Here is a 21087-nt window from a genome sequence, read left to right on the forward strand (position 1 = left end):
AGAACAAATGACAAACTATACTTATTCAGACTTAAGAATATGCCATTTTCTTGGAAAGGAGTTTGTTGCTTTAAGAAAAACTGAAATTTTGTGTTGCCAATGATAAAATTCGAGCTTGTAAGCAAAACTTAGAATTTGGAGAAACATATCTACCACTGTGAACCTGATAGCTTCCCAATATTAAAAAAGACTTTTCTGATAATAGTGGTAATATTAACAAATGTGCTTTTCAGTATATCAGCATTTAGAAGATATGCTTAAGTCAATGAACCAATATTTTCCAAATGGAGACACACGTTCCAAAATTAAGCATTCCAAGTTCAAGGCACACCAGTGGATTTTAATGTAACAGAGAGAATGGAAAGTCCGCTGATAACAGATCTTCAGATTCCATATCACAACTCATCTTTAAGAAACTACCACCTGTCAAGTTTTGTTGTACTGTAATATCAAAGAAGTATATCCACAATTACCTGAAAAGGTTCCTGTTTTTCAACTATATATCTGGTGAGGCCAGATTTACCTCATATACTTCCAACAAATACAGACAGATTAGCAACTCAGATGCCCTCTATTACGCTGACATTAAAGAGATTTTCAAAAATATAAAACAACTCTAGTCTTGGAAGTTATTCTTTTTTTTTTTTTTTAATTTTTTTTTTCAACATTTATTTATTTTTGGGACAGAGAGAGACAGAGCATGAACGGGGGAGGGGCAGAGAGAGAGGGGGACACAGAATCGGAAACAGGCTCCAGGCTCTGAGCCATCAGCCCAGAGCCTGACGCGGGGCGCGAACTCATGGGCCGCGAGATCGTTACCTGGCTGAAGTCGGACGCTTAACCGACTGCGCCACCCAGGCGCCCCAATTCTCTTTTGAAAAATAATTTATTTTTCATCAAAAGACATATTAACATGGAATGGGTTTATAATTGTTTTTAAATCAATTGGGAGGTATTTTTAAAATTTGTTTTAGGGGCGCCTGGGTGGCGCAGTCGGTTAAGCGTCCGACTTCAGCCAGGTCACGATCTCGCGGTCCGTGAGTTCGAGCCCCGCGTCAGGCTCTGGGCTGATGGCTCAGAGCCTGGAGCCTGTTTCCAATTCTGTGTCTCCCTCTCTCTCTGCCCCTCCCCCATTCATGCTCTGTCTCTCTCTGTCCCAAAAATAAATAAACGTTAAAAAAAAAATTTTTTTAAAAAATTAAAAAAAAAATAAATAAATAAAATAAAATTTGTTTTAAGTTTTAATGAACATCTATATCCATATCCATATGGAAACACACAATTTTTGAGTGTAAAGGTATAATTTTTAAAAGTATAATGGGGTCCCAAAATCAAAAAATTTGAGAACTGCTGTAATAATTTATCAAATACTTATGGTAGATTTAGGGTACCAAATAGCTTCACCAAACTTAAAAAGAAAAACACTCCACAGACCTTGAACCAAGTCACTCTGTGCCTTGGTTTCCTTATCTGTAAAATGAACTGCTGAACTAGCTGACTCTCAGTATGGTCCCTTAGAACACCAGGAATCAGATCACAGTAAACTATAGGCAGGAAGCTTGAAAATTTGCTCAACTAAGCAGAGTGCAAGCACTTTTACTGCATGATCAACACCTGGACACGGAATCATGATCTTCTACAGCACTACAGACCTGAGTAGTCTGGGTCTTATCCAACTATGCAGCAGTTCTGAAAAGACTTAGCGAGAAGGATAATGTTTTACATTTATCATTAGCAGTCAGAGCAATGACATCATAACATATCATGTAGTCTCTGGACTACTAATAAGAGAATGAGATTCAAAAAGGCAAGTTAACATCTTAGTACTACTACAGAAATTGTTTTGATCTTGCATGCTGTGGGAAATGTTCTTGATGACCCTAGGGATTATAGACGCACCAAACCACTGAACTAAGTTAACACAATGATTAAAAAAGTAGTTACTTCTACTTTTAAGTTAAAGCCTTAAATAGGTACAGTAGTACAGAGCTTAAACCACTCCAAGCAAAGGAAAAAATTAGATATGAGGAAAAATTGATGATTCAAATTTTTTGACTACCTTGACAATCGTCTTTTTCTTTTATCCTCACTCTCATGTAAAGTATGAATGGATCTGCTGTGAGAGAAAATTTAACTCAACTTTGTGGGTCACAGAATTTCCTAACATTTTACTGAGGACATCATTCATTTTGCCTTGGAAATGAACAATGAATCATAACTTGTGGTGGAGTTTGGGTATGCAGCAGTTGAAGCATATGCTCATTTGGATGAAACGTTATCTTGCAAAAGAAAAACATGCACCTATGTGACAACGCAAATACATATACGTTATCATCTTGTAAATGAGATCATGTATAAACTGACGTTATAGATCTTTGATAAAATTTCTACCCATAACATTGTAAATGATGGTTAAGTTCCCAGCTAGGATCCTTATGAATACCCTACTGAATCTATGATATAACCGAAATCCAATACCACTGTAATAGTAATATTTAAACAAAATGACAGAGGTTTACCACTGGGTAAGGGTGGCCAATTGAACACAGGCAACTACCTTTAATTCCCTCCAGAAATTTCATTAAAACAACCAAAGGAAGTATGTATGTGTGTGTTTGTGTTTTAAGAAAGGTATACACTCCAAAGAAGAGAAACAGGTACAGAAATAGTGTAATAGTACAACTTGGAAACAAAAAGACAAGTAGTTTCTTAGCAAACTCAAGAAAACCAAATCCTAAAAAGCAGGAGTGAAGAAAGCCCAAAACATGACTTACCATTTGCCTCTAAAAGTACACATAAAGGGAGGCTAAAACATGGAACTGAGCAGACAGCGCAGAGCCCTGTCCTAATGTACAGAGCAGGACAACTGCCCTCCCTTCCCCACACGTAACACTGAAGACTTTCTGTGAAGAGGGGGAAAACGTCCCCAAGGACATAAGGTTACCTGAAGGCCAGGGTAGAACACTGGAAAGAGGGGGCATTAAGTGAGTATGTGAAAACTCCAGATCTCTTCCCTCACTTATCTGTTAAATCACAGGCAGTCAAGTCAGAGCACCAGCACCAGTCAAGTCCACATCAGTAAGTCCCACTCAAAAATTCAGAGCTTCCCACTGGCTTTTGGTCTCCCACCCTCAGACAACAAAGAAATCTTAGGTATCTGAAGTAATCCTCAAATATGAAAGATATAAAGGAAACAAACTTGAACAACAAAAAGGCAAGTTGGCAGAAAGACACTATGTAGAGGAAAAATCAAAAGAACTATTATCCTTAAAGAGATAAAACGGTGCAACCCTGAAACAAAACCAGGACATTTTACTTAAAAAAAGGGGAGGGGGGAATTGTTCTGAGAAAAGAAGTCTTAAAAACATTACAGTGGAAAAGAAAAAATCACTAGGTTTGGAAGATGCGAGTCTTAGTCCATTCAGGCTATTGCAACAAAAAATACCATAAACTGGACAGCTATAAACAACAAACATTGATTTCTCACAGTTCTAGAGGCTGGGAAGTCCAAGATAAAGGCACCAGCAAATATCTGGTGAGGGTCTACTTGCTAGATAGCCATCTTTCTACGGTAACCTCAAATATCAGAGGGGACTACACCCATTCATGTGGGCTCCACTCTCACGATCTAAGCACCTCCCAAAGAAAAACAGTATCCTTTTGTAAGGAGAATACAAGAAAGAAAGAAAGGAAAGAAAGGAAAGAAAGGAAAGGAAAGAAGGAAAGAAGGAAAGAAGGAAAGAAAGAAAGAAAGAAAGAAAGAAAGAGGAAATAGAGTAATTAAAGAAAGTTTCTTAGAACTGAAGGATCAGACAAGGTAAGAAGACCCCAGGAGTCATCGACCAGGCAAGCCACTATGAGAGGTCTGTATAAGAGGTCAAACAGAAGACTCTAAAAGGTTACACAGGAAAGCTCAGTTATCAGAATGTCATCAAACTACTTAATAGCAAAATCAGAGCAAAAACATCAATGGGTCATGCCCTCAAAATTCTTAAAGGTATCCAGACACACTATGTTATCAATAAAGTGGGAGGATAAAATAAAAATATTTTCAGACACCCAGAGCCTCAAAAAATTGTATCTCCCATGCATTTTACTCAAGAGGAGAAAAAAGATGTCTAACCTAGGGGTGCCTGGGTGGCTCAGTCGGTTGAGCGTCCGACTTCAGCTCAGGTCATGATCTCACGATCTGTGGGTTCGAGCCCCACGTAGGGCTCTGTGCTGACAGCTCAGAGCCTGGAGCCTGCTTCTGATCCTGCGTCTCCCTCTCTCTCTGCCCCTCCCTCACTCTCACTTTGTCTTACTCTGTCTCTCAAAAATAAATGTAAAAAAAAAATTAAAAAAAAAGATGTCTAATCTATATTAAAGTAAGAAACCCCAGGCTGATGATCTCAGGATCACACTATGTACAAAGCTTCAGACTGGAGCAGTAAGAGGCTCGAGGAGAAATTTCTTCAAAGAGATGAAAAACAATACGATGTCTGAGGTATCTGAATGTCTTAAGGAGCTTAAGACAAATGAACAATCTAAGGTAGAACTAATGATAACTACAAAGATTCTGAATAAGAGTTTTTTGTATATAACAAAACTGTGCGGGAAGGAAAAATAACAGCTTTACTCTTTGACTCCACAATAGGTAATATTTGCTTATCCAGAGCGTAGCTATAACTATATGGGTAGAGGTACATACGTGATTTCAAATTGGGAGTGCGAGGAATCAAGAAATAACAATAGAAGCATGCTATCTATAATTATGAATTATGAATATTCCTCTTTGAGGAATAACCACCTCAAAGAGGGAAAGTGGTGAGTTCTGAGGACACCTCTTCTGAGGACACCTCTTCTGAGGACACCTCTGTTAACCAAACCTCCCAACATAAAGGAGGATATACAATACCCACCTGATTAAGAAAATCTGATAGATGCATTCAACAATGCAGAAGAGCCCTCAAAATGTATCAACGGTCCCACTCTCTTCCCACTGCTGGCTCTATGTTAATGCTAGTTGTTAGAGGTGTTAAGACATCCAGTATCCATATGTTCCTTTCCTGAAGAATCCAGGGTCAGAAAGGGTAAATGATAGTTGGACATTCTTGAAAGTTATCTAAAGAAAGAGAACTATGCAGTACTATTGACATTTTGTGCAGAATAATCACTTCTTTGTGGGGGCTACCCTGTGCAGCATCTTTGCTGTGTACCCGCTAGACACCAGTAACAGTCCACCCCCCCACTGTGACAACCAAAAACATTGCAAGACACTGGCAAGTGTTCCTTGAGGGGCAAAATCATCCCTGGTGGAGAACTGCTGATCTCAAGTGACCCACAATTACCAGCGCTGCCCAGTCCCCATGCCTTACGACTGAAAACACTCTTGATAGGGTGGAACAAGGAAAACATAATTTTCATTTCCAAAATCAAAATCACTTAAAGAAAAAAAGTATTTTACAGGGTGCCCAGATCTTTCACCAAGACAATTTCCATCCAACTTTTTTTTTTTTTTATCTTTGAATAATGTGCTAACAAACAGCACATTCCTAGAACAATGATTCTCAAATTGGGGTTTATGAATTCAGCAAGGGAGGAGTGTATATTTTTTCTACAATAATTGTTAAATGCTATATAATCAGTTCGATAATTTTTTTTAAAAAGATTACAGAAGCATACTGCAAACCAACTGGATAATAAGGTTTATAATCAAGTATTGCTACAATTTCAGTGCTCAATCTTATGTTCATAATGAAGCTAGTTTCAGGCAATCACCCAAAATGATACCATTTAATGTAATGCAGGGGTTCTAAAACTTCTGAAGTAGGAGATCCAGATACTCTGATTTGAAGAAACACGGCCTTAATATATTCATTCATTCTTAAAACAAATATATATTAGGCACCTACAAGTGTTCTAAATGAGAGAAGACAATATAGAAAGGAAGAGAAAGAAGCTTAAGAATCCTAGGTTTTGAAACAGGGAAATCAATAAAAGGAGTCTTCTGAAGTAAAGTAATGGGCAAGAGTTGAAGAAAGTGGACGGGAAAAGAGGCCTTAAACAACAGGGCCTCTGAGAAAGACAGACTAATGACGAATGAGTGAAGCCATCAAAGACATAAGAAGATGGGATGACAGGAAGGGCCTATGTCTTTCTAGACTAAAGCTCAAAAAGATGAAGTAATGATAACGAACCTTGGATTACCTCTGGGTTCTAGACACCTGAAGGTATTCATCATCCTAGGAGAGGCTGTTGGCTATCCACAGAGTGTGTGGAAGAAGGGAATCTGGTAGGTAGAAGGAGCAACGTACGTTTTATGATCTTCTGTGTTTAAGTGAAATTTCTAAATTAAGGGTTTGTTTATATTCAGAAAGCACCTAACTTTAGACAACCAAATGAAATACGAAGATTAAAAGCTTTTTATAGGAAGCAGAGATGGTTTGAATTCGGCAAAGTTTCCTGGAGAAGCAAAGCTCAGAGGTGTTATTTAGATGAATATATTATATATCAGGCAAAGTAACAATAATGGCACCATATATTCAAAATAATTTCAGGGGAAAAAAAGCCAAGGGCCTCAATGTCAGATACAGGAAATGTCAAGGGAATGTGTGCCCTCTGCCTAACAGGAGATAAAGGAAGTGATGAAAGTTACAATTTGATCCAGAGGAGTTTGACGAGCCACTAAAAGAACAAGGAGAAATGTGCATGAAGAACACTGTGATCACTATGCAGATTGTTTTCTCAGTACCAAAATAAATAAATAAATCACCATAGTTTAGCCAAATGCCATCACAGTGTTACTGAAGAGACCACTACAACAGTTAAAAGGTATTAAGAATATTTGTTTTAAATTTGGTCTTCTGAAAGTTGCTAGAACAGAAGTCTAAACTAAATTGACGCCATGGGGTGCCTGGCTGGCTCAGTCAGATGAGTGTCCCGCTTTTGATCCTGGGGTTGTGGGATCGAGCCCCCTCAGGCTGTGCACTAAGTGTGGAGTCTACTTGAGATTCTCTCCCTCTCTCTCCCTCTACCCTGCTTCTCTCCCCCAACACACTCTATTAAAAAATAAACTGAGGGGCGCCTGGGTGGCTCAGTCGGTTGAGCATCCAACTTCAACTCAGGTCATAATCTCAAAACTCATGGGTTTGAGCCCCACGTCGGGCTCTGTGCTGACAGCTTGGAGTCTTGAGCCTGCTTCTGATTCTCTCTCCCCTCTCTCTGCCCCTCCCCCACATGCACATGCTCACGTGAGCTCTCTTTCTCTCAAAAATAAATAAACATTAAATAAATACAAAAATAAATTGACATCATGAATCTGATTATTTCAGGAAGATAAAACAAATTATTAATACCACAGGCTCAAGAACTGCCAACAGCCTTTAAGTCCTAAATCTACATTAACTTTTTAGTTTCAAGAATGCCTCACACCTGTGCCTCCTGAGACAAAGCAAGAGCTAATTATGGAAGATTTAACAGAATGGTTTGAGGTTGGCAACAAAATGACATGCTACCCCCTCTCAATCCCCACTGAAACAGGTATTAAACCATATTGCCTATTCAAGGTTTCTTCCATGAAGCAGCGAAATTATTTACTCTTCCTCAAACATCAAACTCTCACTAAACTCTGGCTGTAATGGTTCCTCTGTCTAGAATAATTCCCTCCCATCCACTTATAGAAACTCGACCACTCCTTTAAAGCCCAACTCATGCCTTATGAACTTCATAAAACCTTTCCCATTTAGGTTCAGAATGACAGCCCTCTAATATAGATCATTTAAAAAAGTAGTGCAGGGGCACCTGGATGGCTCAGTCAGTTGGGCATCCGACTTCAGCTCGGGTCATGATCTCATGGTTTGTGAGTTCAAGCCCTGCCTCGGGCTCTGTGCTGATGGCTCGGAGCCTGGAGGCTGCTTTGGATTCTGTGTCTCCTCTCTCCCCCTCCCCCACTTGTGCTCTGCCTCTCTCAAAAATACATAAATGTAAATAAATAAATAATCAGTGCAAAATGATGGGTATGATCCACTTAATAGTTTAAGATCTCTAGGTACAACAATTACACTGTAACTTAGACTTCTTTCTCTCTCCCTTGGATACACAGATATGAGCAGTCCCCCAATTAGTCCCAGTGTAATGTTCTTTCCACTATCTCACTTACACAAACTGGACACGTATCTCGAAACAGTGGATGGGCAGGCACATGATTTATCATTTTGCTTATATTCAGCTGGCTCTCTTTCCACCTTCAGCTGCTCCAAGTCTCTACTCTTCCTCTCAAGAGCACTAAACACTCCTCCTCACCAGCATGAGAAACTTAACTCATTCAGTAACGAAACAGAAGCCGTCCAGGTGTGCATCCCTCCACCATTCCTCACCATCCACTTAGAAATATGTTTCTTCACCAATCCTAACCTCAGTTCCTCCTGTCTCAGTATGTCCTTATTCTATACCCAAAAGTTAATTTCCCTACCATGTTCTTGATCTCATCCTCTTCAAATTCAAGCTCTCACTCTACCATTTGTTTCTTTCACTTTTCAGTCTCTCCTTAAGGCTCCTTCCTCTCAGACAACAAGTATGCTCATTTCTCTCGTCATTTATGCCTACGCATTTATTAAACTATTACAATGTACCAGGAAATGTTCTGTGTGCTAGGGCTACACCAAGATCTCTGCACTCACAGAGCTTACATTCCAGTGGGGAAGGTTGACAATAAACAAGAAATAACTGAAAATGACGGTTTCTGACAGTAGGTTAAGCATTACAATAAAAACAAAACAAGTAATTCAACTGAGGTGGAGTTGTACAGAAGAGAATGGGGCTAACTCTGCTTAGACCGGTTGTTTTGAGAAATCCTCACTGGAGAGGTAACATTTAAGGAGCTGGCTACGTGAAGACCTGGAAGCAAAGGAGTTTAAAACATAGAAAAGGAAATATACAGACGTCCAAAGGGAAACTGCCTTGGTGTACTTAATGACATAAAAAGGACCGTGTGACTAACATAATGAGGCTAGTGGGGCAGTGGTACAAAAACGAAGTCAGTGGTGGGCAGGCACCAGACCATACAGGCCATGGGGACAGAATGCGGATTTTATTCTACACAGAACAGGAAGCCACTGAAGGCTCTTAAACAGGGAATGATGTGATTCGATCACTTACAAACCTCAAACATACAATACTAACATCTTTAGTTCCATACAACTCATGTTTCCACAGTTTGAAATTACTGCCATGCACTCTCCACTCTGTTACTTAAAGCCAGACAAACTGAAGAAATTGCTTCAACATCTGTATTTCATGCGATATCAAATACCGACTGGCTTTGAATGAAAGTTAAAATCAGAAGGTAGAGAATGAATACGTGTGGTTAACAAACTTGATAAAGCACACTTACCTGTTGATGTCCTTACATTTAATGAGTTAGTCCACAAATCACAATCAAGATTGTATTTTATCTTTTCCCAGATTTTGAGCTTCTATTCCAAAAATTCAAACTCACCTCGACAAGCTTCTTCAAAATCTTGGGTTATGTCCACCCAGTTTGTATTGCTTTTTTCCATCTTTTCTGGTATACTGAGCTCCCATCCTGAATCATCATCTTCTACAGAAGCTTTCATGACCATAATGCCTATAAAATTAACACTGGTGTAAAAGAGATTGTGGCTTTCAAGGCAAGGGTATTTTTGCAATCCTTGTGTGTTTGCTGAAGTACTCGATGGAAGTCTTACTAAATTGCCAGACCTCATCCGAGTTTGAAGATGGTACTGGAAAAAAAAATACCTTAATGCAACTAAATCTTACACAGACACTATCGCTGTTCATTTACTAATAGTCCAGCACCTACCAGGGCTCTAAGAGTTTGCCTTCCCACTATCTAAGAAGAAAAATCACAAGCCGCCCCACCACTGGCCCCAACAGAACCAACTCCAGAGCTTTCAACTTTCCACACTGGCCACAAATGGCCAAGACACTCTTCACAGTCCCCTCCTGCAGCCCGGGAGCCCATGAGGCAACTACTCAAGTCAGGGTGATCCCTCACCTGGCCGGAACTCTCTGGGCCGACCTGGACCCCCGCATAGCCTCGCACGGTGGACACGGAGTGCGGGAGCGCCCCGCGGGGTCCAACCCACCCGGCCCAGGGTGGCGGCGCACCTGAGGCGGGGACCCGCCCCACGTCCGCCCTCCCCGGGTCAGCCCGGCCCGGCCCCGGCCCCACAGGGCACGGAAGCAAGGGCAGAGCTGTCGACGCGCGGGAGGACGGGCACGCCCGGTGCCGGGTCGTCGCCCCGGCAACACCCGGCAAGGCCCGGGCCTCGGCGGGCAGCGGACTCGGGGGAGCCTCCAGCTCCTACCTGAAGCGCGGCGGGAGGGCCGGGGCCCCAGGGTGACCTGGCGTCCCAGGGTCTGCCACACGCACGGGGGGCTGCGACTCTAGGACACTGGAGGGAGGGAGTTTCAATGGCTCTGCGCTGGCGGTCCCTACCTACTTCTCCCGTGGCCGCCCGCGCCGCCACGCACCGTCCAAACCGCGGAAATAACGACGCCGCCTCTGCCGCCGCCGCCCCCTCCCCTCAGCCCTGCCCGACCGGCCGCGTGCGCGCATGCGTACGCCGGGTGCGCGCGACCCCGCCCCCTCTCCCTCACTCCTGGGGACTTCGCATACCCCGGCCACACCCCCTCCCTCACCACCGCCGCCGACGGCAGCCGACTTCTCTTCTCGCGGGATTAGAGCCAATCGCGAGACCGGAAGCTACCTTCCTTCTGCCTCAAGCCGAGTCCCGGGCAGTGGGCGGGTCCCGATGAGGGGTGGAGCCAGAGGGGGTGGTCTCAGAGCTGGCCCAGACGGGCTCCGTGGGATATTTTTAGAAAGGTACCGCTAAGGGGGAGGGGAAAAAAAGCAAGGACAATATTTGTAGACCTTAGCAGTTGTGGCCACGCAGGAAGAGCCTGGCTGTGAATTTCATCGAGCTAGTGCTGCCTGACACAGGATTTATGTTTCCTAGAGAGCCTGGAGGTTTCTTGGGGGAAAAGAGAAGCGAAATATCTAGAGTCAAGCCATTTTCTTTGAGACTTGTAAATATTTTACGTTTTTCTTAAAGTTAACAAAATGATCAGTTTTAAAGTGGGATTTTGCAAGTAGACTTCCACCAGTAAGAAGCACATCTTTACCACTAATTTAATTCCCATTAAAATGGCCAAAATTTAAAAGACGACACCAAATGTTGACAAGGATTTGGAGCAACTGGACCTCTCCTGTTGCCCACGAGAAAGCAAAATGGTACAATCACTTTTAACAGTTTGTCTTTTACCAGAAAATTGATCGTACACTTACCATTTGACCTAGCAATTCCACTCCCAGGTATTTTCTTAAGAATATGAAAATATGTGTCCACTTGTACCTTACATTTCATAGCTTCATTTTTAATAATCCAAAACTGGAAACCCATATGTTCATCCACTGGTGAATGGATAAACTTATCGCTCATCCATACAATGTAATGAATAATAATTACCAACAAACAGGGGTGAACTACTTGACATGCAAAATCATGAATCGCAAAAAAAATTATGTTGAGCAAAGGAAATAAAAAGCATAAGCAAAAGAATATGATTCCATTTATATGAAACTTAAAAAAAAATTTTAACGTTTATTCATTTTTGAGAGACAGAGAGAGACAGAGCATGAGAGGGGAAGGGGCAGAGAGAGAGGGAGACACAGAATCTGAAGCAGTGTCCAGGCTCTGAGCTGTCAACACAAAGCCGGCCGCAGGGCTCGAACTCATGGAACTGCGAGGTCATGACCTGAGCCAAAGTCAGACGCTCAACTGACTGAGCCCCCCTGGCGCCCCTATATGAAACTCTTAAAAATAAAAATGCAGTTTATACTGACAAAACAGAGCATTGAGTGCCTAGATGTCAAGGAAGGATTAACTAGAATAGGGCTAGATGATTTGAGGTGATAGAAATGTTCTGTTTCTTGATTATAGTAGCCACTATACAGTAGCCGTTTTAAAAAAGTAAAAAGTACATCTTTGTGTCTCTTACAGAAAAATAAGGTTTATAACGGCAGGAGCTTTGCCAGTTTTGAACAAAATTATATCCACCTCTCTTAGGGTGGTGGTTGGCATGTAGTAGGTTCTCACTAAAGGCACTGAGGATGAAAATGTAGGGGAAAATTACAATAAAGAAAATCTATACTGTTTCTCCAAAACCATTTGCTGAACTTTGCAGAGGCCATAAGAAATCTAGAAAAGGCTGAACTGACTGCATCTGAGTTATTCAGTATTATGTGTAGATTGTGACAAAAACTGATATAGCAAGAAAACAGAAAAACAAAACCCCCCTACCAATGTTTTGAAATAAGACTGCTTCAGAACTCAAAAACAAAACAAAACAACAACAAAAAATCACCAGAACAAGGCAGCCAAATGAAAAAGGATTTTCTTAACTTCTTCACTAAAATTGTAATTTACATGAAATTCAAGTTAATTTTCACAAGCTCTAATTACCTCTCCTCTTTAAAAACCATTTTCCCTGGGCACTTGGGTAGCTTAGTTGGTTGAGCAGCTGACTTTGGTTAATGCCATGATCTCGTGGTTCCTGAGTTCCAGCCCCACACTGGGTTTCCTCCTGTAAGCCTGTCAGCATAAAGCCTGCTTTAGATCCTCTGTTCCTCTCTCTCTCTCTCTCTCTCTCTCTCTCTCTCTCTGCCCCTCCCCCATTGAGCTTTCCAAAAAATAATTTAAAAAAATAAATAAATAAAAATAAAAATGATTTTCCCTGAGAGGCTTAATTTATGATGACATCCCATATGCCTCACAGTCTTAAAAAATGATGAATATTTTAGACATTAGATAAACTACATGATGAACAAATGAATGTAATTGATCAACAAATAGTCTGTCTACCTAAACATGTCTACAAATATAGAGTAGATGAGCAATTTGGCCAGCTGGAAACAAATTCCTATGAAACTAAATCTTGACTCATAAAATCCTAAGTATTCCATGCTTAAACATTAATATTGAAAGGAAATTTAGCTTGATATGATTATTTTATATTGATACAAGGAACCAGTATAGCATCAGTTTGATAAAAGCAGAGCTACCAAAGTGACCTTTATGTCTGAGTGTATCCAGTTTTATCACTACATGAAATAAATTAAGGATGTCCTAAAGCCTGTAGGCAGTTCAGAGAAATGCTTTCAAAAAAAGGAAACAGAGTAAAAATACCCTACTGTTCCATGTGACAGAAAGAAACATGGCATTATTTTTTTTTATTAAGTATAGGTAAAATCAGTTTAGTTAGTTCTATTGTATTTAATTCTCCTTTTTAAAAGTCTTATACTTATGTATCTCAAGAATACACAGTATAGGGACACCTGGGTGGCTCAGTCAGTTAAGTGTCCGACTTCGGCTCAGGTCATGATCTCGTGGTTGGTGAGTTCGAGGCCTGCATCAGGCTCTGTGTTGACAGCATGGAGCCTGGAGCCTGCTTTGGAGTCTGTGTCTCCCTCTCTCTCTGCCCCTCCCCCCACTCACACTCTGTCTCTCTCTCAAAAATAAATAAACATTAAAACATTTTTTAAAAAAGAATACATATTTACAATAGCCAAGATATGAAAGCAGCCGAAGTATCCATCTATAGATGAATGAATAAAGAAGATGTGATACTCACACACACACACACACACACACACACACACACACATACAATGGAATATTACCCAGCTATAATAATCATTTGTGACCACATAGATGGACCTAGAGGGTATTATGCTAAGGGAAATATGTCAGATGGAGAAAGACAAATACCATGTGATTTCACTTACATGCGGAATCTAAAAAACAAACCAATAAACAAATAGAAAGCAGAAACAGACCCAAAAACACAGAGAACAAACTCTCAATTGCTAGAGGGGAGAGGGCAAGGGAATGGCCCGAATGGGTGAAGGGCAGTGGATACAGGCTTCCAGTTTGGAATGAATAATTCATGGGGATAAAAGGTACAGCATGTAGTCAATGATACCTTTAATGGCTTTGTATGAGGACAGATGGTAGCTACATTTGTGGTGAGCATAGCATAATGTACAGACTTGTTGAATCACTATGCTGTATACCTGAAATTAATGTAATATTGTGTATCAACTATACCTCTGTATAAAGAAAAAGAGTAAAAGGATACACAGAAATCCAATAAAAAGTTATTTAAAAAGTTAAAATAAACTTCTGTATTAGAGGATAATGTATAATTATCCTCTGTAAAATGTTTGTAATGTGTCATTATAAACACATTTTCTCACACATTTTTAATTAGTTGTTTCCATCCATCGCTTATTGCCACTGTTAACTAGTCCTGTAGTTTTGTTTAAATAACAGCACTTAAGTAACAGAAAATTCAATACAGAATAGTTTCCAATAAACATCCAGTTTTCATAATTTAATATTAAAGTGACAACACATGTGTGTATACTGTATATGTCTTTTTTCCCGATATGGCTGTGTCCTGGATTGATAGCCTAAAAGTGGAGTCCCAGGGACACCTCAGTTGGAAGAGCATCTGACTCTTGATCTCGGGGTCATGAGTTTGAGTCCCACTTTGGATGTAGAGATCACTTCAAAATAAATAAATAAATAAATAAATAAATAAATAATCCCCAACTTCACCGAGTGAATGTACCATAATTTATTCAACTAGCTCTCTGTTGATGGACATTTAGGTTGTTTCCAGGTTTTACCATTATAGATGGCATTACCATGAGAAGCTCTGCACCTATGTCTCTTCGCAATTTTGCCAGTGTATCCCATAAACAGAATTTGGGGTCTAAGTATACATGCATTTGTAATTTTATATTGCCAAATACCCCTCTACAAAATTTGTTCCTTTTTTTTCTAACATTATTTTCAATTTTATTTTTTATTTTATAGACAGAGTGAGTGCAGGAGCAGGGGCGAGGAGCAGAGTGAAAGAGAGAGAATCTTAAGCAGACTCCATGCCCAGTGCAGAGCTCGATACGGGGTTCAATCCCATGACCACAAGACCATGACCTGGGCTGAAATCAAGAGTTGGACACTCAACCAACTGAGCTATCCAGGTGCCCCAAGTTTGTTCCTTTTTTAATGTCCACCAGCAACATGCAAGACCACTCATTTTCCCATGGCCTCATCAACACAGTATATGGTCAAACTTTTAGAGTTTTGCCATGTGGCTACATGATAAAAATGGTATAGTTTTAATATGCATTTTCTTATCACAAATGAGGTAGAAAGTCTCTTTATCTTTTTAAGTGAATTTTATATCTTTTTGTTTCTATCTCTAGCCTTTTTTTTCCTGTAGATTACTGGTTATTTTCTTTTCTACTTTTAAGAAGCTCTCACTATTAACTCTGTAAGGATTTACGTTGCAGTTTTTTAAACCAGTGTGTCATATGTCTTTTTACTTTGCTTTTGGTTGTTCTTTTATACTTGCTACATGAAAGTATTTTTTAGTCAAATTTATCAACAATGATGTCATTTAGTACCATGGGTTTAATTGAGACGCCATAAGAGGATGGTGTCAAGAGAGAAGTACAGCAAAACCTTGGATTGTGAGTAACTTGTTCTGTGAGTGGTCTGCAAGATGGGCAAACATTTCTAATAAATTTTAACTTGATAAACAAGCAATGTCTTGCAATACAAGTAGTACATGAAGCTGAACATTACATGATCACAACTGAGCCAATGGTTCTTCTCTCTCTTGCTGTGGGATTGTGGGTGATCATCAATGCAATGGCACATTTCTGAGAAATCCTCAAAAGGAGGCAAAAGCAAGTGTCATTGGATAGGTTCCTTGTTAACGTTGCACAAAAAGAAGAAAGATTCCATTGAGCCAGTAGGTAACAGTGATACTGTTAGTCACAGTGAAAGTCTTCCTACATAATAACCCTCCTCTCTCTCTTGTCTCCCTCACACCAGCCACGAAGGTTTTCAAAGGTAAGTGCAGGTTAATTTATTTTTCTTTTTATTTAGTATTTTCTTTATTATTTTGTATTATATTACAGTATTGTAATCATTTTTATATGAATATTTTTGGGTTGTGGAACAAATCATTGGAGTTTCCATTATCTCTTATGGGGAAATTTACTTTGATATACAAGTGCTTTGGATTACAAGCATGTTTCCAGAATGAATTATGCTCACAAACCAAGGTTTTACTGTAGGATCAAAATGGAGTGCTGAGGAAGCCCAACATTTGAGATCAGGTAGAGGAAGAGAACCTATGGAAGGGCTCTGAGAATAAAGACCAAAGCAAGAGAAAAATCAGGAGAGTGGTTCACTGAATCTGAGAGAGATGTCAACTCTCAATTATCCCTCTTTTTTTAAGTTTTTTTTTTTTTTATTTTCATGAAGCCCAATTCATCCATTTTTTTTCTTTTTTTTCAAATTTATTTATTTAAGTAATCTCTAAATCTAATGTGGGGCTCGAACTTACGTCCCCCAGATCAAGAACCCATGCACTCCTCTGACTGAGCCAGCTGGGTGCCCCTCAATTATCCCTGTAATAAGACTTACATAACTTATTACAGTCTTTTCATTGTAAAAAATCTTTTCATAATTCCTTTTTATAAATGATTCTCAGCAGTTCCTTCAAACTTTATCATGTGAATTTTTTACTTAACAAAAGGATTAACTACATATGTAGACTTCTTATGAATACCCTTAATGAGTTGACTAATCCATTAGATCTTGAAACTCTAAAACTTCTGTCAAAAGGGAAGTCAGCAGAGCAGACACCAATAAATACTGGAAAAAAACCTTTATGAATTAGATAAACTTTAGATCCTAATTGAAATACACTGAGAAGAATTTGAAACTACTGAGCAAACTTAAACAGCGACTGGATATTTGATATCCAGAAATTAATATTTTTACATGGTATAAAGACATTGTAGTAATCTTTAAAAAAAACAACCTTTGTTTTTTAAGAGACCCATATTGAAATATTTATAAGTGAAAAGATATGATGCCTGGTATTTCCTTCAAAATCATCCTGTGGGTTGGGGATAAACAGAGAGAGGAAATAAGATGTGTTGATAATTGTGGAAGATGGTGATGGATATAACTACTCACAGTATTATTCTCTCTACTTTTGTCTGGTTAATTTTCCCATAATAAAACTTTTCCTTAATAAAGAAATTAAGAACCACATGTTTGTCCCTAATGGCTTTAGCTCATTGAAGAATATTCTTTACTCTGCTGTGTTACTATAGTTCCAGTGTAGGAGTGCTGACAATACTGACGCCATCTTTGATGCTCCGTCTTGTTCATGTTCATCTCTCTTGGGGCTTCCAGGCCCCTTGGAGATTAATATACATACCTTAGAAATGCCTGCCAAGGTCAGGATAGGTAGAGGGGAGGACTGCTTTGGCTTCCCATGACTCTGTTAGAGATAACAGTCGTTTGCCTTCCTGGTGCACAGGAGATGCCACAAGGTCTAATTAAGGGTTACCTGTCAGGCACATGTGAACACTTTGATCTCACTACACAGCCATTCTGTGTGCCCCCTCCCTCTATAAAATCTGTGGACTAAGGTCTGCCTTTTTTGGAGAATAATGAAGCAGCTGCCATGGATCAACCTCCACCCGATACTCCCGGGTAGGAAGTTACACTGAATTAAAACTCTTGTAAACTGAATGGAGTTGCCTGCTTCGTTTTCCTGTCTCAAAGTGCCTCCTCGGTTCAGGGGATACTTTACCATTTCTCCCCCACTTTCTGACACCTAGCCATTTAAATAACATAAAACACTGCAAGTAAGTTGCTGTGAAATAAAACATGTTGGTGTGGACACTGCAAACTGGGAATTTAAAAATGTCTTCCCTGGGGCGCCTGGGTGGCTCAGTCGGTTGGGCGGCCGACTTTGGCTGGGGCCATGATCTCGTGGTCTGTGGGTTCGAGCCCCGCGTCGGGCTCTGTGCTGACAGCTCAGAGCCCGGAGCCTGTTTCGGATTCTGTGTCTCCCTCTCTCTGACCCTCCCCCATTCATGCTCTGTCTCTCTCTGTCTCAAAAATAAATAAACGTTAAAAAAAATTTTTTTTAAATAAAAATGTCTTCCCTTAAATGTTACCCTAAACACTTATTGTTCAGTGACCTAAATTTTTTTTAATGTTTATTTAAAATGTCCTTCAGTGACCACTAGGTAGATTTCTTATTATAAAACTAAAAAGTTTGAACACCTGGGTAGCTTAGTAGGTTGAGCATCCGACTTTGGCTTAGATAATGACCGCACGGTTCGTGGGTTCAAACCCCACATCAGGCTCTGTGCTAACAGCTCGGAGCTTGGAGCCTGCTACAGATTCTGTGTCTCCTTTTCTCTCTGCCCCTCCCTCACTCATGTTCTCTCTCTCTCTGTCTCTCAAAAATAAACATTAAAAATTTTTTTAATAGATATTTTAATAAAACAATTTTTTTTAACGTTTATTTATTTTTGAGACAGAGAGAGACAGAGCATGAACGGGGGAGGGTCACAGAGAGGGAGACACAGAATCGGAAACAGGCTCCAGGCTCCAGCTGTCATCACAGAGCCTGACGTGGGGCTCGAACTCACAGACCGCGAGATGGTGACCTGAGCCGAAGTCAGCCGCTCAATCAACTGAGCCACCCAGGCGCCCCCCCAAAAATTTTTTTTAAATAAAACTAAAAAGCTATTCATGCATGTAAGCTGAAACATAAAAATCACCCATAATCCCAGGTAAGAGAAAACCTTTGTTCATACTATTTATTCATTTCGTCCATGCATATATAGGTTTCTATTTTGTCTATTAAAGGTGAGTTCTCACTGTACATATTGTTTTGTATTCTATTTTTTTAACTTCAAGATTGATTCTGAATACCATTATTGTAGGACACTCAGACACACAAGTATTTTCCCACTCAGGAATCCTTTAAATCCCACTTATAGATGTGGTCATTTCTCCTCTGTGATACTGATCTTGTCAATTTTTTTCCTTATTGTGCTTGTAAGAAGTTTAACTCATACAATTTACCCCTTTTTTTTTCAAAAACCAGCTTTTTAATTTTGTCTTTTTTGTCTTTTTTCTAATTTATTCCTATCTTATTCTTATTACTGTACTGAAATTTCATAATGACTTACTAAGGCATAACTCTTATTTTCATGTATTTTTCTGGGCATTAAATGAACCCTTTGAATGTAAAAATACACATCTTTCAGGTCTAGCGAGTTACCTTAGTGTTTTATTATGTGCTTCCCTTTTCTCTCTGTCCTCAACTTCTAGAAATATTCTTCAGATATCAGATTTCTTGAACTGGTCAATTTTTTCACCAAAAAAATTCTGTTTTGAGGCGCCTGGGTGGCCCAGTCCGTTAAGCATCCAACTCTTGATTTCAGTGGATTATAAAATTACATAATTACATGTAAATTACAAATTTACATACGTAAATTTCCCCTACTTTTCTGATATTTTGGTTATTCAGTACCACTTGTCTATATTGTCTAGAAGGCTATTTCATACTGAAAGTAAAGTTCTAGTACTTTGTCACACTCAGATTCATGGCTGCTTACTCCATTTTTAAACATCTTTGAGGAAAAGGATCTTTATTTTATATTCCCGTCTCTTCAAAATTCCATTTCAGTGACTTGAGTTTATAAAACTATTAAGGCACTCATGCTTCAGATTCTGTACTTTACAAGTACGCAGTGTAGTTGAAAACAATAATTTCAGTTGCCTAAAGAACAGCTTTCAGGTGCTTGAAGGTTTATAGGAAACCTCTTACGATTATCAGCCCTGAGATAAAATGTAAAACCACTTTTATTCTAACTAAATTGAACCAAAATATAGACACTTACATGAGACATGATCTTGTAAATTTCTCTTTATCTTCAAACATGATTTTTATTTTTTTATTTAAGAAAAAAATTTTTTTAATGTCTTATTTTGAAAGAGCGAGCTAGTGAGCGCAAGTCGGGTAGGGGCAGAGAGAGAGAGGGAGAGAGACAATCCCAAGCAGGCTTCATTCTCAGCACAGAGCCCGACACAGGGCTCCATCCCATGACTGAGATCATGACCTGAGCTGCTGTTAAGAGACATTTAACAGACTAAGCCACCCAGGCGCCCTTGAACAGGACTTAAAAAGCTACAAATGATCATGTTTATCTTTCAGAAAATATGAAATGCTACTTTAATCTGCACAGTCTCTTAGGATCTGGAGTCCTTGGCGAACTCTGCCAAAGTTAAAGTTTGGGCAACTCAAATGTAGAAAATCATGAAGGAAACTTTGTTATTTATAGAATGGTATATTTCCATCTTTCTGCACCAGTTATTCTTAAAATATGCTTGAGGATAAACAAAGGAGAATAACATTCATTGGTATTATTAAGTGAAAATATATAATGTGAAGTTAAGACTAAGATTTATTCAAAGCCAAATGCAGTAACTAAAGAATGCAAAATGAAATCTACTCTAACAAACTTCCTTACAAAATGATTACCAAAATAATTTGAAAATAATCCAGATAAAATATACTGGCAAGTGTGTAGGGGGTAAAAAAAGATCATCTGCTACAAACTATGATTCATAACATTTCCAGTATTGTTCTAGCCTTTTTCTCTTTGGAAACAGTCAAGAACTGGGATTTCTGCAGATATACCAATATATGAAATATAGAGTTCATGTTATAATATAATGCCAGCACATGAGTGTTAAAAAATCTAGAGTTATAAAAAAGAATCTGAAGCAACATAACTTGCAGGTTCTAGGAGAGGCTAAGCTATGAGTTCCATCCTTCCACACACACACATATTGCAATGAAACAAACAATGTAAGAGAGATCTGCAAGGTGTTTGGAACACTATTCTTTCATTATTTGCTCATCTTTTCTGGAAATTAAAGTAGATGGGGCAAGACATGAAACAACTTTCTTAGTTTCTTTTGTACAGAACTTTCATTTCTGCATAAATTTTTTTTCCTGCTAATGGCAGTGTGCATCCACATTGGGGAATCTTTCCACATAACATAGACATGTAAGAACTACAGGTTTCCTTGAATCTTCACGTGGTCATGGCCTCTCTTTATTCCACATAAGAAAAATATAAAGAAAAAATTACTTTGTTAT

The 21087-nt window shown here is 39.4% G+C and overlaps 1 protein-coding gene across 3 annotated transcripts in view; it reads right to left on the bottom strand.

Annotated features, from left to right (window-relative positions):
• The window catches only part of NAA35 (N-alpha-acetyltransferase 35, NatC auxiliary subunit), a 94384-nt gene extending 83825 nt beyond the window's left edge, over positions 1 to 10559 (bottom strand). The window contains exons 1-2 of one of the 3 annotated variants that reach the window (XM_047829125.1): positions 10332 to 10559; positions 9479 to 9607 (exon numbers count right to left, since the gene is read on the bottom strand). In XM_047829125.1, the coding sequence (XP_047685081.1) occupies positions 9479 to 9602 (124 nt within the window). In that variant the 5' untranslated portion in view covers positions 9603 to 9607; positions 10332 to 10559. Of the gene's footprint in view, positions 1 to 9478; positions 9608 to 10018; positions 10041 to 10331 lie in introns of those variants that run through there. The other 2 variants (XM_047829126.1, XM_047829127.1) reach the window with 2 other exon arrangements.
• Positions 10560 to 21087: the final 10528 nt, after the last annotated feature.

The sequence above is a fragment of the Prionailurus viverrinus genome, chromosome D4 (genome assembly GCF_022837055.1).
Source record: "Prionailurus viverrinus isolate Anna chromosome D4, UM_Priviv_1.0, whole genome shotgun sequence".
NCBI lineage: Eukaryota > Metazoa > Chordata > Mammalia > Carnivora > Felidae > Prionailurus > Prionailurus viverrinus.